The sequence below is a fragment of the Vulpes lagopus genome, chromosome 5, assembly GCF_018345385.1.
Source record: "Vulpes lagopus strain Blue_001 chromosome 5, ASM1834538v1, whole genome shotgun sequence".
Lineage (NCBI taxonomy): Eukaryota > Metazoa > Chordata > Mammalia > Carnivora > Canidae > Vulpes > Vulpes lagopus.
In genome coordinates this window covers 50,673,424-50,693,556 of record NC_054828.1, presented here as the reverse complement: position 1 = coordinate 50,693,556, position 20,133 = coordinate 50,673,424, and the positions used below count along the sequence as shown (strand labels likewise).

The following is a 20,133-nucleotide window of genomic DNA, read 5'->3' as shown; positions in this document are numbered from 1 at the left end:
TGAGATGCATAAACAGCAGCCAAGCTTGAGCTGGAAAAGAGCTGCCAGGACTACCAACTGTGCCTTCTTCTGTGTGGACACATTTCCTAGAGATTGGAAAGAGCCAACCTAGAGGAACTATCTACACAGCCATCTGTGTTCACTGAAGGGCCACAAATCCTGACTGTTACTAATAAAAGCTAAAGGAAAAAGGTGTTACAGTGTTACTCCACTAAATACATGGAAACACAATTTTCAGAGTGATATAGCTCTATATAGTCATATCTTAAAATACATTTAATTATTTTGGTATTATCATTGCTCTAAGACACCTGAATAGGGGTGAATGCACTAATAGGTATTTCACATCTATGACTTCCATCAGGTCTCCTAAAATGATTTAGGATAAACAGAGCAACCTTACTGTACTTATGACCTCTACTTAGATTTTCTGGCTTAGTTATTTCTAAATAAAAAAGAAAAAATAGAGCAATAGAGATAAATTAGTAAAGTCAGAAAATTAATTAAGGAAAAATTAAATAGTTACAGGAAAACTAAAAAGAGAATGACTCATTTTTATATCCTGGAATGATGAATTCTTTAATACAAGAAACAATGAAAAAAAAAAAAAAGAAACAATGAGCATTGTTTATTATTAGACAGTCCTTAATGTACTTTGAGTTACTATTTTTAGTTTTATACTATGAAATAATTAATGCTTCTAAAAACAAGCTATTTTATATACTAATTAATACTCTGAAGAAAATGGTATAATTGTCTAGAGGTTCATTAGAATGAAAGCAATCATTCTAATCCCAGCACAGCTTTAACTTGCCTTGTGACTTCAGAATAACAGTATTCATTTCTTACCCATACAGTAAAGAAGCTGGAACAGATGACACCTTAAAAAGGTTCTGACAGTTCTCAATGTTAATAATATTATATTACTTATAGAGCCGGTCTACTTCCCTTTTTCTAAACTTCTTACATCAGCATTTTCCCTAAAAACAGTGGAGAATTTCCAAAATGCGTGTTTTAGAAAACTATAATTAAAATCTACTTCAGATTAGGAATTGAAAATAGTAATTTCCTTATAAATAAATTGAAGTCCTTTATTTCCCACCAAACATGTTCCTAAGAATAGGGAAGTATTTTTAGAATTCAGAAATGTATAAACTTAGAAACAGTTAAAGTAAAACTATAAAAAAATAGTCTTATTTACTTAGTGAGTTGAAGCTTTGTGTTAAGAAGTTACTATAATAAAAAAATTAGAAGATTACCTATTTTTGGATGACCCACAATACTTAAAAATATATCTACTTTGCTCTGTATAATTCTGCAACGTAATTGCTAACTTTCCTGAATTTCCAAAACTTATATGCAATTACTTTCACATACCTCTCCAAGGCAAGGTTTCATTGACCATTGCAAACATTGATTTATTAAATAAAATAGAAGTCCATTACAAATAAAAAGAAGTCCATGCTTTAGAAGTCAGCATTAAATTTCTCATAGAGAAACAAAAAAAAAATATTTCCTATCATAGATAGCTATTAACTGTCTTTGTGAAGTCTTCCAACTAATATTTCATAGAAGAAATCAAGTTAAGTGGGAGCTGCTTTTACTGATGATGCCTGTGCTTTGGCCATCCTTCGAACCAGGGCTTCTTGTCTTTTTCTTTGAATTTCTTCAGGAGAATACTTTTTATTTTTCTCTTCTTCCTCTAAAAATTAAACAAAATATAGATATTATTCTTTTTAGACTACAAAAGTCATCTTGAATATGAGTTTTTTACTTTGTTACCCAGATTTGCTACATTGGTATTAACTATTAAATCACATAAACTACTAAATATGAGGTCTCTTGTACAGATACAGTGCCCTAGGCCAAAAGAACAATCAAGCACTGATCAATCCGTCCCTATTTTATACACCTTTTCATAATGTGATAAAATTCATTTGATTAAAACTGTACATTTTTAACTTCCTAACACATAATTCTTGTGAATAAGGACATCTAACTTACATAATCAACAAACTGGGATTTAAAATGTTATATAAAGTTTAATAGAAAAGCAGTCAAAAGCTTATGAATTAGATACCAATACCTCAACGAGTTTATTTTTACTATAAGATAAACTATACTAATATTCAACTAACATTTTTTCCTTTAAAGAGCTCCAAGATTTTCATTTTAGCCATTCAGGAAAAATGTTTTAGAGTGAAATCCATCATGTCTATAACCATATAATTCACTTCAGATATTTTTATTTGGAAGATACATTTTATATAAATATTAGAAACTTATTTCAAAAAGCAGAATATCTGAATAAAATCTTCAATTTGAATGTCTTTTTAGCTTATAGAAATGTGAAGCATTCTGACATATTCTATGCAGCATATTTTAGTGTATACTTCAGGTAAATATACTATACACAATGTGTTTTAAATGAATGAAACTAATTAAGTTTGATTTTAATAACACATCCAATTCTATCCCTGCCAAAATACTGAGTTCTAATAAAATGAATTTAATTCCACAGTTTAGTCACTTTGAGCTAAAATATTAGATTATCTATACAATGCTAATAAGAATCAAACTTTAAAATTAGCAAACGTGTTTTCTCACTTAAAGGATGTTTTAAAATTAAGGCCATCACTCTAACTCATATTCACATGACCTTGTATTGGAAAAAATGTTGCTGTAAAATCAGCCTCTCAAAGAATAAGAATCTGTAGTATTGTTGGCAGAGAAATATTTACACTAAAATCTAGACAAAGGTTCAGACTTTGTTATATATCTCTTGTTAAACTAAGGGAGATTATTTGTCCAAAATAAATTATCTGCCTCCCCTTCCTTTCTTGGTATAATTGGAAATGGGAGAGGGTGTTCAGGGTAAAAGATAAATATTTCAGATAAACTCCCCAGATTACTCTGATGCCTTATTTCCTAAACTAATTATCTCACAGATTTGTAGCTATTTTTCCTTACAGAAAGATGCTACAAGATACTCTATAATTAGCTTGACTAATTGTCTAATATTTTAGTCTTGAGGCTGAGACATATAAACTCAGAATATACACATACACAGTTGCATTCAAATGACCATAAGTTTGGAAGGAAAACAAGTTAATAATCCATGATAGAAGATAAGAACATAGCTCCCTAAAACTAATTGGCTTGGTGATATTCTTGGAAAATAATTTAAAATGATGTAAATAAAGTCACACCATGAAAATCTGATTTAGAGAATCACCCATTTTCCCCAGCAGCCTTTTCTTTAACTCAATCTTCAATAAAAAATACAAGGCGAAGTCTCGAACTATTGCAAATGTACAAAGAAACAGCGGCTCTTCTTAATCTTTATCCTAAAGCAGAAGTCAGAAAAAAATTTTTTTTGTAAAGGGCCAGAAAGTAAATATATTAACCTTTGAAAGTCATATGGTTTCTTGTTGCAACTGTTCAGCTGTTACAGTAGCATGAAAACAGCCAGCCACAGACAATACAAATGACGTGACGGTTTTCAAATAAACCTTTATGACAATGAAATCTGAATTCCATGTAATTTTCAGAAGTCATGAAATAATACTCTTTTCCTAATTTTTTCAAATATTTAAAATGTGAAAACCACCTTAGCATGCTGGCTGTATAAAAACAGGCTATGGGCTGGATCTGGATAGGCCATGGTTTGCCAAACCCTGCCTTAAAGCAATGAGTTAATTAGTTAATTGGACTTTTAGGTCAGAGATATTCTCAGGAGAGCAGCTTGTTACATCTACATAACAAAGTACAAATTAGAAACCATAGAAAATATCAAGAAAGTTAATGTTAAATAGGAGATTACCTATGTACTATCAGTAAACTTAAAAAAATTGATAAGATAAACTGAAAGATTATCCACCCATAAAAAAATGCAGACAGGATGGTAGATAGTAGTTTTGGGAAAACTCAAATATTCCAGAGTATTATAGTCTTTAACAGTATTATAGTCTTTAACATAGTTATATGAAAATAAATTCATGTTGAGAGTAGGTCCAATTATTTTTACTTATTTAAATATAAATTTAAGTATTTAAAATTATTATGGGTTGACTACAATTTTTAGAGTTTGAAAAGATCTAGGCTATAATGTAGAGAAATATTCATTTTCAATGTTGATAAGAATGTAAATTGATATACCTTTTGGGAAGATTTGATGGCATCCATCAAATTCAAACCATTCTTACATTAATTTTTCAATAATTAACAGATAAAATCACACGAGCATGGAGAAATTTACATAGAAGTATATTCACGGGAGGATTGTTTATAATGCAAAAAATGCAACCAAACTGGACTTTCCATCAAGAGAGAAACAGTTAAATAAATCACGGTATATCGGTATAACGACATACTATGTAGTCATTAAAAGGACTGAAACAAAACTGTAACAGGAAAAGATAGCTGTATTAAATGAAGGCAAGATCAAGGTGCCAAACAGTAGGTACACAGTACATGATTCCATCTTATTACATAAATGTGTATGCACCCAGGTGTAAACAAGCACAAACAAGCACACATGTTTTTATTTGCACAGAAAATTCTACATGATGTATTCCAAACTGTGAACTGTGATTTCCCTGAGGTATGGCTGCGAGAAAATAGAAAGTAGAAAATGTATTTTTTTTTACTTAAAAATTAATCTTGTTTTCTTCCTTTTTAAACAACCAGCATATTACTATTACAAGTTAAAAAAAAAAAAAACTACATAAAGGGTGGGATCATTTAATAGGAAAGTTGTAGTAGTAATGCCAAAAAAAGCATCACCTAGAATCTAAACAGAAAACAATGATCTAATGTTAAAAGAAGTTAAAAACTCCCTCACCTTATTAGCATTGATCTACATAATAGATAAGAATCCTAATGTTAGCCCCAAGTGAGGAAGACTGAAGAAGAAAATCAATAATTACAAGCTAGCACAGTAAATGCTTAACAGAAGTTAACACTGGGTATTGGAAAAACCCAGAGAGTGTGAACCTAAATTATCTACGTGGATAGAAACATACTGTGTTTTAAGGACAAATGGAAAATGGGCAATCAGATCTGGGGTATGCATGTTGGGGCACTATCCTCGTAGCGAAGGAAGGAAAAGGCATCTGTAAAAACATGAGGCTGTGAGAAAGAGCTGGACATTAAGATGTACAAGTAGTTATGCCAGACACAGTCCCTTTTAAAAACATCACAGTATCAGTGAATAACAGATTCTTCATATCGTATGATATTTATTAAAATACTTACTAAACATCCTCTAAGTGGCAGATGCTGTGGTAGGCCTAGGTATTTACACACAGGACAGACAATAATCAGTACTTACTTGCAAATTGTGATGAAAGAAATGAAGGAAATAGGAAGAGATGATGGAAAATAACAAAGAAAAGACTTATGTTTATAGACTGCAGGGAAGGGTCTCTGTGAGGAGGTCATACTTAAACAGACCTGAGGATAAAAAAGCAAAAGATGGAATGGGGGGGGCAGGGCAGAGAATAACATGGTCAGAACTACTGAACTAGGAAACTATTCTGTTTAAGGAACTGAAAGACAGCTGGTGTAGTTGAAGCTTACCAGGTGACAGAAAAAAGAAGAAAGGCAGGATAGGAAGTGATAATCCAGGGCCTTGTAGATGAGGGTAAATTGGAATTTTATTTGAAAAATGATGGGCCAACAATGAAGGTTGTGGTTAAGCACAGGAATGCCATCTTTGCCTATTTGTTTTTAAAAGATTATTCTACTGTTTGGAGACTAGAATTGAAAAAGGACGGATAAAAGAACTACAATCTTGTCAAAAAATATTGGCTGGCACAAGGCTGGTTAGCAGTTAAGAGTGAGAAAAAAGGACAGTTTTGAGATGTATTTTTTTTTTTTTTTTGAGGCCGAAACAAAGGAACTTGATAAAATTGTGGGAAAGGAATCAGAAGAACCAAAGATGACAGGTTGTACTGAGTAAGTAAATTACAATTCTAACTATCACAACTAACAGAGTTTTATATCACATATTATGTAGCAAATGTGTTTAATTAGAATGCTCTGAATTTTCAAATATTCACCTCAATGTCCTGTTAAACACAGGAATAAGATTATTCAAGTTTTATTTATTTATTTTTTGATTATTCAAGTTTTAAAACAGTATTCAGTAAACACAGTCTTAGAGCAATATATCTAAAAGTACAATTTTCTAGGAAATAATTCAGAAAATACTCACCAAATATTTATTACCTACTATATGCTAGTTGCCGTATTAAAAGCTGGGAAAGAATCTGATGCAGTCTTTTGAAAACATAATTCACCCACCCTTTGTATTTTAAGAATTCTGGTAAACATCACAGTTTTTTGCATTTTAGATATTACACAAATTCAATAGAACAAATAACTGGTTTAGCTACTTTCCCAGGGGATAACTTCCAAGGAAAACTATTTTATACATACCTTTTGAAGGCTGTTTCAAAGATTCAGAATGCTTCACCACAGACTGCTGTTGATTAGTCTTCCCACAAAACGGGTTGATAGGAGTCTTATTTTTCTCTAAACTCTGTGTAATTTTGGTATCAGAAATATTTCCTGGCATACAATTTTGATTAAACTGGGAAAGAATGTGAGAATTTTTTATCTTTATAAATGTATACTTAGGAAATCTAACTCGTCTGTTAAGGTCACTCTGAGCTCCATCTGTTGTGCTCCTATGGGATAGATGCTGATTACTTAATTTTTTTTTGTAAGTAGTAGTTTCTGTATTCCGAGGATTTGAATTCACATTCAAACTTGAACTTCCGGTAAGAAGCGATTCGGTACTATTCACTTGTATTGGAACATCACTGTTGTTCCGGGGATAATGTAGATTATTGACCTGACAATTTGAGTTCTGAGAGTATATTGTCAAATTAGTTGTGGCACCTAAAAAGCTTGGAGAATTTCCACAAATTTCTTTTTCCATCTTCACTGGTTTATTTAATTGTGAGCTATTTGTGAAAGAGGTGTGCCCTGAAATGCTGCTCGGATTCAAATGCTTTGATTGCACCAACTGACTTTCTTGTTTAGATGTAGTAAACATGTTTTTGGCTCCGTGTCTGGAACTATAATTGATCTCAAGTTTACTTTCTGATACCTTGCTGCCTTTTCTAATATCTTGTTGCTGAGTTAGTCTTTCAATATCATCACATGCTTGGTATAATAAATCATCATCTACATCATCTGCTTCCCAGGTATTCTCTAGTTGATGACAGGCTTTAACAATTTCATTGGCAAATGACGGATCATTCCAGTCATCAAAGAAAGAACCTAACTTTGATGCATTAGTCTGATTTGGATTATAAACACTGGTTTCGTTGTCCAAAGCTGCAGAGCCAAAAGGATCTATATTAGCAGGTGCTTTACAAGACTGATTGTAAACGGACTTAGAATATCCTGTGTTCAAAGTGGACTTTTCAGAAATATTTACATTAGAAGTAAATTTAGTGTGTGTATCTTCTTTTACTTTTGTCAGATTAGATGCAACTGCACAGTCTTGAATTTTGTCTTGAACAACAGTTTTATTGAAAGATTTCTCAATTTTATTGAAAGATTTCTCAAATTTCATTTTATTTCCAGTGGATGATAATTTGTTTGGTTTATCATTTAGATCCAGTGAAAACCTGTCTTTTCCAGAATCTATGGATTCTTCATTATGTGTCTTTGAAGGGAGATCTTGTAAAATTTTTGAATCCCCTAACCTGGCACCTAGACTTATATTCATTCTTGACTTATTTTTATCATTTTTGGTGTTAAAATTATAAATTCCCTTTTGTTCAGGATTTTCAGCTGTTTTAGGAGCAGGGAAAAGTTCACACATTTTGCCATTTTGTGTAACAAAAGGTTCATTACTTAGTAAGTTTTCCCAATCATCCTCAAAATCACTGGTAGTAAATGCATCAAGGTGTTTATTAAAAGCTTCTGGCTTCTCAGTATAAGAAGTCACACATGATTTTGTCATTCCAGGAGCGTCTTCTTGACAAAAAAGTGATCCTGGGGTTTTATCTGTCAGTTTTTCAGTGACCAGAGTTTCATTAGTAATGATTTTCTCCTCTTTCAAAGCACTTTTCTTTCCAAAGGTAGTATTATTCGTGTTCAAAAAAGCATCGGACAGATCTTGGCTGAACTGTCCACTACATTTCTGAGTAGAGCCATCAAAAATGGCATTAAAAGCTGCTTCAGCATTTTGATCAAATGGTTTTTGACTGCTATTTTGATCATTTACCACAGACATTTGGGTGTTTTCTTTTCCTGGTTTCTTTATTATGGCATTATCTATTTCAGGAACTATATCGTGTAATAACTGCATCTGTACATTATCTATATAATTGCTTAAAGTCTCTGCTTCTGAAATTGTCTGGATAAAATCATGATTTCTCTTGTTTTGCTCTTGAATCACATCTAGTTCTTCCATATTTTTATCAAATTGTTTAGCCAATTTCATAAGTTCTTCCTCTCGATTTTGTGTTTTTAACCTATTGATAAAACATTTTAGAAATTTTAACTATGAAAACTTCTCAGAGTCACTATAAATATTTATTATTAACCTTTTATAAATATACTCAAACAAAATTTTAACATTTACAATTATTCTAAGTCTAAAATTTTTCATGTCAAAACTAAAAAAAAAATTTATAGCCATTTTGATAAATATACAAAACCAAAACAAAAGATTATTAAAAATATTTACTCCACTGAATGTCAGAAAAGCTGAAAAGTTTGAACTTACTTTGTGCAGCTGATTTTTGCTCTTGATTTTCCTTTTGCTACACTTGGGGTACAAGGAATAGCAGTCTCACCAATCCACACGCCTAGCATGGAGTTTGTTGATGGTTTTTCATCCTTTGGCAGAAGGGAAAAAAACAAAACAAAACATGTACATACCCCAAAAAAAGAAAGAGAGAGAGAGACAGAAAGAAAATAAGAAAAAAGAAAGAAAAAAGAAAACTAACTACATTGAATTATTTTCTTAAAGCAATAAAATCTGGTAAGGTGATAGTTACTATACAAATTTCAGAACAATGAGAAGTTGAAGGATGGCAGTAACATGCTGTTAAGAAGTGATCCATTTATGTTTCAGGAAATGAAAACATTCAGAACCAATGATTCCTTATTTTCAAAATTAAGTGTTAAATATTTAATTAACAAATGCATATTCAACAGTAAAAGCAGTTGTTTTTTTTTTTTTTTTCCCCAAGAGAAAACCGACTGACTTATTAAGGATAGAAATACATATGGAATTCTTTCCTCATCATCTGGTTCTTCAAATCTTCCCTACCCCCTTATAATCTTTATCTAAAGTTGGACAATCCATGTTGACCTGAGTTGAGAACACAGAATTAAGCTCAGGACTGATGTTAAAGTGCGATGTTAAAACTGATGCTAAGAATAAGGCAGGCATAAAGGACAAAAATAAGGAGAGAAAGCAGAAAAAGAACTTTAACCACTATAAAGGATAGGAAAGGGCCATTTTAATCCTCAATGTTTTTGCTACTCCTTTCAGTCATGCAAAAAAATTAGAAAATGAGTTTACTCATTAGTTATAAAGCAAATCAACAAATCAAATGGGTTAGCCATTTTCTACTCTATTTTTGTACTTAGAATGAACATAGTACATAGAATGAACATAAATGTCACATAAGCTAAAAATAATTGTATTACTACATTACAGAATACTTGAAAGCATGGACTGATCTTATGATCAGCATCTAGCAAAATGCTAGACATGAAAAAGATATCAGTTTATATTTGTTTACTAGATTTAGGTGAAAATGTCCCTATAATTTGATACTTTAACTTCCTCAATCAATAAGCAGTTTTCTTAGACCTCAGTTAAACCTAGATTTTTAGCTCCACGAAATACTGCAGTAAATCAATCATTTTACTTTCAGACTCAATATATATTTTCACTTTTGTTTCAACAACCTTGAATTTAGAGAAAATACTCAATGACTTAATAATGTACCTTTTGTCCATTTATTAAGTATTTTTAAATGTATTCAATTTTTAGAGAACAGTATGACAACTTTTTATGTCCGACTTATATACACAAGAGCCCTTTGTATGTTTTTATACTATTTGTTATATTTTTAAAATATCTCTAATAATAATTGCATAATTTATTGATTTCTAACTATAATCCAGGTGCTATATAAGGCATTTGAATACATTATTTAATCCTAAAGAGTATTTGGTGTAGAGTTGTATAAAAATGATGAAAAACTACACATCCTCAAACTATTATGAAAAGCATCCCTCAAGAAAGTGAAATGACTGTCCAGTGAAAATAGAAGTGCATTAAAAAAAAAAAAAAAAGCCGTCTCTGTAAATACCAAGGTGACTTAAATAACTATTTGAAGGGGTTAACTCACCTAAAAATAAAAAACATGAGTATGTCATTCTGAGAACATGACAATCTTTTAAAAAGACCTCGATACTACCAAAGATTTATATGCTTTAAAAGTGCTTAGTTGAAAAGAGTAACATTTAAAAGCAACTAATTTCACTGTATTTTTTTCTTATACACAAGTTACCACTTGCATATTGTTGCCATTTCTTTATGTGAGCTATTATTTCCAGCCCACTTGGTAAAGGGTCCAGTAATTTACTCAACTATCTTTTTATCACTATTTAAGCTGGCCAGTCCAAACACATTTTATTATGCTTCTTTCATGTGAAACCCACAATTAATGAAGATCTATTGTTAACTTATGAAGTAAATAGTATTATGGCATAAAAGCTATTTAACTAATGAACTGTATGTAAAATGAGTTTCTATGACATGCCAAACATGGAATGCAGAGCTAGTAGCAACAGAGTTGTTTTGACTGTGCTAATTGTAATTTTGGATATTTTATAGCCACTAAGAAAGACTTTATTTCCTGTCTCCTCCACCTGGATGATGGTAATTCCTTATAACCACAGTTTGGGACAATGCCATCTATTGTTTATGGTGAACATTATGTAGTCACTCTCCAAGGGTATGTCAAGGAAAAAAATCCCATATTTCCTACAGAGAGGACAATGAGCAAAAATAAGATGTTTTCTGAATTTAAATATTGTTAAATAAGAAAAAAGAGAGGACAGTAAAGAGGTTCAGAACAGAAGCTGCATTAAATTTATATTCCTATTTCATTCAAGCAGTACAGGAACTGAAATAAAGAAAAAGGAACTTTTGAGAATGTTCTATGACAGCAAATAATTTAACTATCATAATGAACTTTAAAATAACCTCACATTTATAGTGCTCTATGTTTATCAAGAATTTTTATCTGATTTAATCCTCATAATAGTCCAATGGAGAGAGCAAGCCAAGTAATAATTCTAGTTTATGGCTGAATGAACTAAAGTTCTGAGAGCTTAAGCGACTTGCTTATGGTCACCCAGTACAGGAAGTAGACAGAACTAACTTCGATCCAGTGTTCTTTCCACTTTTATGAGCATTTCTCAAGTATTAAGAACAATTTCAATTGGGAAAGAGTGTGCTATAGACAGCAAATACCAATCACAAAGAACTTTAAAAAGCTTAAATTTTAATGTCTGACTGTATTATTTTACTAACTTTAAAAATGATGCCATATATTGTCAAACAACATTAAGAACAAAATTAACACAAACTTCTAGTCGAAAATCATTACTCTAAAAAAAATTAACAAAAGACACATGCTTAGGAAAATATATATTGCCAATTATACATCATGTCCCTTTTTTCAAGACGTACATTCCAGCAGTACAAAGGGTAGAAGTAACCTTTGCTGCTCTGTTTTCAGAAAAGAGAGTCGTAAAAGACGAAACATTTCTCATCCAAGTGAACTACACGTGGGCCTAGTGGCATAGTTTTCAGTTTTAGAACAAGCTACGGAACTAGCGATATTTACCTGAGGAGCAATACGATTAACGATATGTGAGATCTCATCACTATCTGCGGTGTAAATCTGTTTTTTTCTTCCTTTACCTAAAGAACAAACACATTTCTCTAAGTGGGAAACAAAAAGATTAGTCTTTAAAAGTAGCAGTCACTTCTTAGAAAACAATTTTAATTGGCACCGGCTTGGAACCGCTGTGCACTGATACCACAGGCCTATCATAACCATCGCCCAAGATTCTCAAGACACATCTGTTGTATGAAAGTCCTGTTATTACCCTGCTGAAATCCTAGAGTCAAATCCTCACCCCCTTGCCAAATATTTACCCAGATGAAAAATGTTAATTAGTGAATAAATTACCTAACTGTTTCGTCATTGGAGAATTCTGATCCCAAAAGATATCATTCTGTCCGTCTGGATCATTAGGGGAACTGAAGGTAGAGGACAGTAAATCCATTCTCGGCACTCTCTTTGGGGTTTCATATCTTTCTACATAAAATAAGATTAAAAAAACAAAAACAAAAACAATCGTTGCGTTGTTAAGCGTTCCTTTGCTTCCTGATACCCCAACGTCAGATATCCTTTAGACCATTTTTTTTTTATTAGCCCAATTATATAATTTCCTCCCAGACAGAGGTATATTAACGACTGAAATGTTTCACCTAAGAATCCTTGCGATGCTTCACAAATCTGACATCGTAAACAGCAAGTGTCTTGAGATAACCCAGTAAGTAGCCCTGCCAACCTACAGAGCCAAGGCGTCCCGCTCATTACAACTGGAACCTGGCGGCTTTGGGAACCACCTGTCATCCATGGATGGCATCGTACAAACATCAAAAGGCTCCCGGCGGAAAACTTCGGTAGAAGTCTGTTTAGTAAAGACTTTCATCACCACCTCTACCCGACTTACACTAATTACTTCCAAAAAAAAAAAAAGCAAAGCAGCTTGAATTATTTAACTTCCCAATTTCCTGGGAAATTCTCAGCACCACTTTCAAATTCCCACAAACGCTGGTGTCTGTTCATTCCAGAACTGCCTTGCGCGCGAGCCCATTGAACAGATGGGAACGTAGGTCGTGTTTTTGAGAACACGCTTTAAAGGAAGCGGTTTGGGGGGGGGGGGGCGGGGGTCACAGTTCCCGGGGCAGGATGTGTTAGAAGATGCTACAAAAGACATAACGCGGGCGGGCGGGCGGGCAGGGGGGTGCTCAGCGGGTTGGCGCCCGCCTTCGGCCCAGGGCGTGACCCCGGGTCCCGGGATCGAGTCCCGCGTCGGGCTCCCTGCGTGGAGCCTGCTTCTCCCTCTGCCTGGGTCTATGCCTCTCTCTCTGTGTCTCTAATGAGTAAATAAATAGAATCTTAAAAAAAAAAAAAAAGAAAAAAGAAAGCCGGAACGCCAAAGATTGCCTGGGATGAAAGGGCTCGGCAGGGGCTCCGGGGGTTCCTCGGGGTGACGTCACCACGGGGTGACGCCACCCCGGGCGTCCTCGCGGTGACGTCAGACGCGGGGACTTCCGGTGAGTTCATCACCGCCGAGCTCCGCGCGCGCGGGTCCCGCTGGGGTGCGTCGCCCCCACCCCCGCCCCGTGCCCGGCGCCGCCCCGCGCGGCTCGAGCCTGGGGGTCGCGGCGGCGGCTCCCTCCGGGGGCTCCCCCCCCCCCGCCCCGGGTCTGCGCACTGCGAGCGGCGCCGTGAGCGCGGGGAGGCCGCGGGGCCGACGTCTCACCCTCGGGGTTACTTTTACTGCACGAAGCGGCCGCCGGAGGCTGCTCCCGTTGCCGCGCGGGCCGGGGACGCGGCTCTGCCGACCTCAGCCGCCTCTTCCCCGGCTCGGCCACCGAGCTGCCTTCCTCGGCCGCGGCCGCCGCCGCCTTGAGCGGCGTGTTCTTCAGGCCAGGGCTGTCCCCATGTTTCCTTCGCCGACTCATTGCCTGCCGCCCCCCTCCAGCCGCCGCCTCTCCGGTTCACATTTTGCAACGGGAGGAGCGAGGCGGCGGAGCTACACACGGGACTCGGCGCCAACGGCCGCCGCCATTTTGGCCGACGGGGCGCTCGAAAGAGGCGGCCGCTGATTGGCTGCGTCCGGGCGAGGGGGCGGGGCGACGGGGGTGCCGGCGGCGCGCGCTTCCGCCTCCCGCCTCCGAGGCCGGGGGGCGGGGCGAGGGGCGGGGCCTCGGCCGGGCTGCAGGTGGCTGGACGTGGTTGTCAGGGCGCGTGCGCGGGTCCGCTCCTGGTCCAGCGAGTGTGGCAGGTGGAATGGGAGTCGGTCCCCTGGCAGGCAGCTTTGTGCTGAACTTAGGGCTGCAGTCACGCATTGCTCAGATGTACAGAATTGTGGCTTTTAGTATTTTAAAGAAAGAAAGATATAGATTAGGAAGGAAACTAAGCTATTTTTTTTTCATAGATGATGTGTGCATAGAAAAAAAAAAAACTCCAAAAAAGTATAGAAGCTATTAAATCTATAAATCAATGTAACGGATTTGCAGATGGGAGCTAAATATTCAAAGGCTGGTTGTGTTTGAACATACCCGGAACAAACACAGCACTTTTTTTTTTTTTTTTAAGATTTTATTAATGGCCGGGCGGGGGGGAAATAAAAAGATTTTATTTATTTATTCGTGCAAGACACACACAGAGAGGCAGAGACCCAGGCAGAGGGAGAAGCAGGTTCCATGCAGGAAGCCTGATGCGGACTCGATACTGTGACCCCGGGGTCATGACCTGAGACAAAAGCAGACACCTAACTGACTGAGCCACCCAGCTGCCTGCCTGCAGGTTTATTTTAAAATGTATATGGACATGCAAAGCACCAAAAATATCCAAGAAACGTTTGAAGATCTCTTGAGGAATAATAAAGTTGGCTATGTACCACACATCAAGATCTATAAAGTCATGCTGATTAAGACACTGGGGCGACGGTAAAAGGATAGGCAATCACGAAAGAAACTAGATGGCTCAGAAACAGACCTCTGCATAAGTGGACAGTTGATTTAAGGCAAGGATGATACTCTTAAGCAGTGGGAAAAGGAGTTCTTGATAACAAATAGTGCTTGGTCGATTTGATATTCGCATGGAGGAAAAGAAAGAAACTTAACCTCTAGGCTAAACCGTACCCCCAAATCAAATCATGTGCAAGTGGATTGTATATTTAATTGTAAAAGATAAAATAACATTCTAAGAGATGATATAAATTGTCAACGACAGGAACGATTTTTAAATTGAACAGCAATGTCATTAGCGTTGAAGAAAATAATTACCTATTTGACTACATTAGGCTGGTAACTGAAGAACTTAGGTCTATTGCAAAGACAGCATTAGAGAATGAAAGGCAAGACACAGACTGGGAGAAGATATTTACCAGATGCCAAATGAAGGCTAATATGCAAAATATATGAAAGACGGATACAAACGCTAAGAAAATGATTGACCACCAATAAGAAAAGTGGGTCAGATACTTTTTTAGGAGGCTCTCCAAAAGAAAATCCCAATGATCAACAAGCTTGTTTAAGGGTGCTCAACTTTATTTGTAATGAGGCAAATAAAAATTAAAACCATAATGCAATATTCACCCATCAGAATGGCTAAAATCATGAGTGACAATAGAGGTATCAAGGAAGGGAACCAGAGATGATATCACAGCCCCAGCCAATACCTTGATTGTCGCCTGTGGGGATCCAGCGCCTGAGGGCACAACCAGTGGGAATGGTCACATACTGCTGGTGAGAATAACTTGGTACAACAATTTTGGAAAACAGTTTTTGGTCTAGCAATCCTACTCCAAGGACTACAACCAATGGAAATGCATGGACTTGTGCATCGAGATACGTTTTATAAAAAACGTTTTTAGCAGTAAAATTCAAAATTATCCCAAACTGGAAGCAAACCAAACACCCTTTCAAGAGTACAAGGGGGTAAATATATTGAGCTATATTTGCTCAACAAAATGCTACATAGCAATATAGAAGGAAAAAAAAGTTACAAAATCCCTTGCAACAACGCGGAAAATCTCATAAAGTTGAGGAAAAGAGGCCAGACTCCCAGTCTCTTCCATCCCAAGAATACTATATAATTCCATTTACACGAATGTAAACAGGCAAGGTGTTGTATAGAGTCGTTAAGTTTAAGCGTTAAAATAATAAAAAATCATCAAGGAGTCGATTACCATGAAAGGATAATGGTTACCCTGGGAAGGGGAGAAGGGACAATGATTACAAGGGAATAGGGGGCAGTAATCTTCGTGTGTAGGCTTTGTTCTCTTGTTCTAGTGATTTTGTGATGATTTCATTGAGCCGAATATGTTGTTTTGTGTGCTTTTGTGTGTAGACATCAATAAAAATATTTATAAAACTTTGGTAAGGCAAAAATCTTTGTTTCCATTGAGGAACTGAAATGTATTTCTTCTTTGTAATTTCCTTTGATTGGCTGACAGAAATCCTACAGCTAAATGTGAAGTTCAGTTCTAACAATTATATAAACGAATGTGACTAAATGTTTCCATTCTTTTTCCTCAGTCATTGACTTTCTACTAATATTTACCTTGCCACGGTTGTTTTTAATCTCCATATTTTAAACCATTATTTAGTTTTATATGTTTATAAGTGGATATGATTGCTTGGAAGGTCACATCTCTTAAAATTCACGCTAACTACTTGAAACTCCCATTGTTTAAATTAAGAGGAATACTTATTTCTCTTGGTGATCTCTCTTACATACCTATCAACTGGCTAAGAATCCCAGAAAGAAAAAAAAAAATTATGTTCACTACAACACTTTATTAAATAGATGGCATGATAGCTATCTAAAAGACTTATTACCCTAAAAAAAAAATTCAACTCCCACTTAGAAAATAGTTAAAGGAGTTTGAAGAATTTAATAATGCCTGTAGGAGTAATAACCATGTGGTAATCCTTTAAAACATATTAATACTGCAAGTAAAATAACAATGAATAATTTCCCATAACTGTCCAAATTCTATAGTGCCCAAGTAACCCTTGTAAAAAGGAGCAACTGGAGCCCAAATAACAGCCAAGTGTTGTTAGGTTAGCATGCCCAGGATGGCCGTAATTGTAATGGTTATGTGGTAGGAAGCTATATCATAAGTTTTAGCTTGGAAGTTACTTAATTCACACAATCTGTTACAGTTCTAAATGTAGTTCAAATTAACTGTACTTCCTAAAAGTAGCTCTTGGAATCAGTACAATATAATTAACTCCTTGATAAAATGTTTTTAAAAAAGCAAAACATAGGTCTCCTAGACGTTTGAATGCAATATGATTCAAAATGCCAAAACTTAGCATTTCTAGGCATTTGAGTATGATGTACCTATAAGGTTTAATACAATTAGACACTTTCTGATTAAACCGAAGTTAAACTCTTACTTGTTTACTTGCAGGAATTATCCACAAGCTTGACAGTGATTATTGAACAAAAGTCAATCAAGAGTGTTGATAAGGAGGTTTTATGTGGGTTGATTGTCCTATCACTTACATCACAATGATACAGCTTGCTGGGTGGATGGCTAATTGTGAGAAGTCTTTGTTTCAAGAAAAAACCAAAAACCAAAAAAACACAATGAAAACCTTAACTGTGCTGTTCTGTAGCACATTATGTATACAAAGCCCCACCCTAGCTCCAAACTATCAATTGGCCATTGCATATCCAAATATATCAATTGTCAATAGATATGATGAGCAGAATCTGAACAGACAACAAAACGAGTATTTTCTTTATTGTCTTGTTGCTATGTTCCTAGGATACCCCAAAATGAGCCTGGGTAAGTGTTGGGCCCATTTTGCCTCAGTCCTGACCTACTAGCAACTGTCATTAAAATCACCTACAGTGTCCATCCCTCTTCTGTGGGAACTGCATCAAGAGCCTCTGCCTAGCTGACTTTTTTTTTTTTTTTTAAGATTTTATGGATTTTTTCATGAGAAATACAGAGAGAGGGAGAGACACAGGCCGAGGGAGAAGCAGGCTCCCCGCGGGGAGCCCAATGGGAGACCCTGGGATCCTGACCTGAGCCAAGGGCAGCCGCTCAACCACTGAGCCCTCAAGTAAAACTGGACTAGAGTGGGCACTTGACTTTGGGAACCAACCCAGAGGCTGGCTGTCCACCTCTATTACAAAAGAGACACTGAAACAATCATATTTCATAGTCCTTGGAGATGTGAAGTAAGAATTTGCTAGAGGGCCTTGTTCAAAACCATGGTGGTGGTGGGGGTGGGGGGTGGGGCATAAACTTTGAGAAAGCTTGCAGGTTGTGGAACAGAAAAAACCTGCAATGTTATTTGACACGACAGCTGGAATGAGTATGTAGGTTCCAGATACCTGGAAACTGAACAACCATTGAGCGCCAGCGTCCCCAGGCCGGGTCCTGTTGTAATTGTGGTCCTTTTCTTTTTCAGCTGGAGCCCTGACAGTAAATGTCCTTTCCTTGAGCTGGCGAATGTCAGTTAGTCTGCACTCCTTACATCCACAAAAGCTGAGCAAAAACAAAGCTTAGGATCAACAGTCATAGTCTAATTGTTCCTCAGATTTTATTAGAAGGCATGAATTGGGAACAGAGAAATGCCAGCTGCTAAATGCCTTTACTTTAAATGCTGTTTGCAAAGCATGATACCAAAGCCGTTCTCAAGGACAAGATGGTTGCTGCAAACGTTAGCAAATTCAGGCTTACTTATAAATGATTTAGGCAGGTTTTTTTTTTTTTATAACTTAAAGAGATATTACTTTGAAAAGTTCAAAATAGACTATACCAGAATCCCATTTAAAGATAGAGTTGGGAGCTAAAATATCTTAGCGATTCATCTGAATCTGAGACAAATCATAGTGGACGGACACTGGCTGTCATCTGAAATCACTTTATTTTTATTTATTTATTTTTCATTTCTTGGCTCATGGTTTTTATAAAGACCTAAAAGTTTAGAATACACAGACTGTGCTTGTTTGCTTTGCCAGGCCCATACTCCAGGATGACGTTTCCGCCTCTGTTTTATGGCCTTCCACAATCCCCTTACCTTCTCAACTGGCCAATAAGCTTTCCTTGCTGGCCTCCAGCCTTGGATCAATCAGCAACTTGCTTGCTCAGCCCCTACAAATGAGCTATTGAGTAGCTTGGAGAGGTTTCCAACTGGGCCATCACGAAGCTATAGTCACCAGGTGAGTTTTCAGTGGCGCAGGACAAAGTACCACTGATCAGCAGAACTCATGTCTCCATTCTCTAAAACAGAGATTCTAAATTTCTCTACCACCGTCTATAGGAGAACAGACGACATAAGAAAAATGAAGGGTTTAATTACTAAGACTAGGCTTATTTAAATTTGACCAAAAATGTTATAAGGCCATAAACAAAATCTGAAATGTTTTAGCAGTTATCTGCAGGACCATATATACTTCCTGAAGTCTTCACCACAATCAAGGTCATGAATATATCCATCACCCCTAAAGTTTTCTTGGACCCCTTTGCTTTCCCTTTGTAATACGTAAGAGTATATAATTTTCTTTTGATTAATGGCCATATTTAACAATTCGCCAGCCTAATTCCTAAAATTTTAACAATCAGCTCTTACGAGCTAGGATCAGCTGGCGGCAGCATGGGTAATAGTTAAATATAGTAAAATAATTTGCGATAGGTGAATTTTGAGTATTTATTAATATGCTTGTTATTAATATACTTTGGTTAATGTTTACATAAATTAATTTTTAGTAATTTTCTTACCTCTCATTCTCCTTTCTCCGGTTTAAGTAACTTCAGTTCCTCCAAGCCTTTCCTCCCCATACCTATTTGTTAAAGCTTTCATCAGTGTTCGCCTCTCAATTCAGTGACTGAGCTGAGAACTGGACCAGAGAGTCCCTATGTTACAGGCTCCCTATGTTACAGGCTTAAAAATGAAACCAAGCTGTAACCATTAAAGGGAAAAGAGAGCCTGGGGCAATTTCCTAGGGCTGAGAAATTAGAAGGTTGCTGGGAAAGGTAGCGCCAAGTCGGAAGGGACCCTTTCTAACTGAGTGACCCTTGGGAGATCTCTCCCTCGATGTGGGTAGGAGGAAGGAAGCCAAGCACCGTCACTCGATTCGGGAGTGGGACCTGTTTTTTGCACACTGAGCCTTCTGCAGGCACCACTTAACAGGACCGCTAATTGAATTCAATGCCACCGATTATTTCAATAGCAGCCCCCATTGGGCCTATATCTACCCAGGAATAATGGTTGTGGGTGTCAAAGAGGTAATTTGAACAGACATTTTCCTG

At 36.4% G+C, this 20,133-nt stretch overlaps 1 protein-coding gene and 1 long non-coding RNA gene across 3 annotated transcripts in view; one reads left to right on the top strand and one right to left on the bottom strand.

The window, feature by feature from the left end:
* Positions 1-357: 357 nt before the first annotated feature.
* ETAA1 (ETAA1 activator of ATR kinase) lies at positions 358-13,929 on the bottom strand. 2 transcript variants are annotated; one of them, XM_041756372.1, is made up of 6 exons: positions 13,612-13,749; positions 12,246-12,370; positions 11,898-11,974; positions 8,750-8,862; positions 6,442-8,495; positions 358-1,702 (listed from the first exon to the last, which is right to left on the bottom strand). In XM_041756372.1, exons 2-6 carry the CDS (start codon positions 12,340-12,342, stop codon positions 1,584-1,586), a joined length of 2,460 nt encoding a protein of 819 aa, XP_041612306.1. In that variant the 5' UTR covers positions 12,343-12,370; positions 13,612-13,749; the 3' UTR covers positions 358-1,583. The 2 variants fall into 2 exon arrangements, with proteins under 2 accessions (XP_041612306.1, XP_041612305.1); XM_041756371.1 differs by having other exon boundaries at positions 372-1,702; positions 12,246-12,374; positions 13,612-13,929.
* Positions 13,930-18,867: 4,938 nt separating this feature from the next.
* LOC121491449 overlaps positions 18,868-20,133 on the top strand; it is a 123,252-nt gene continuing 121,986 nt past the window's right edge. Inside the window, exon 1 of the long non-coding RNA XR_005987985.1 lies at positions 18,868-19,043. This is a non-coding gene — a long non-coding RNA (uncharacterized LOC121491449). The remainder of the gene's footprint in view (positions 19,044-20,133) is intronic.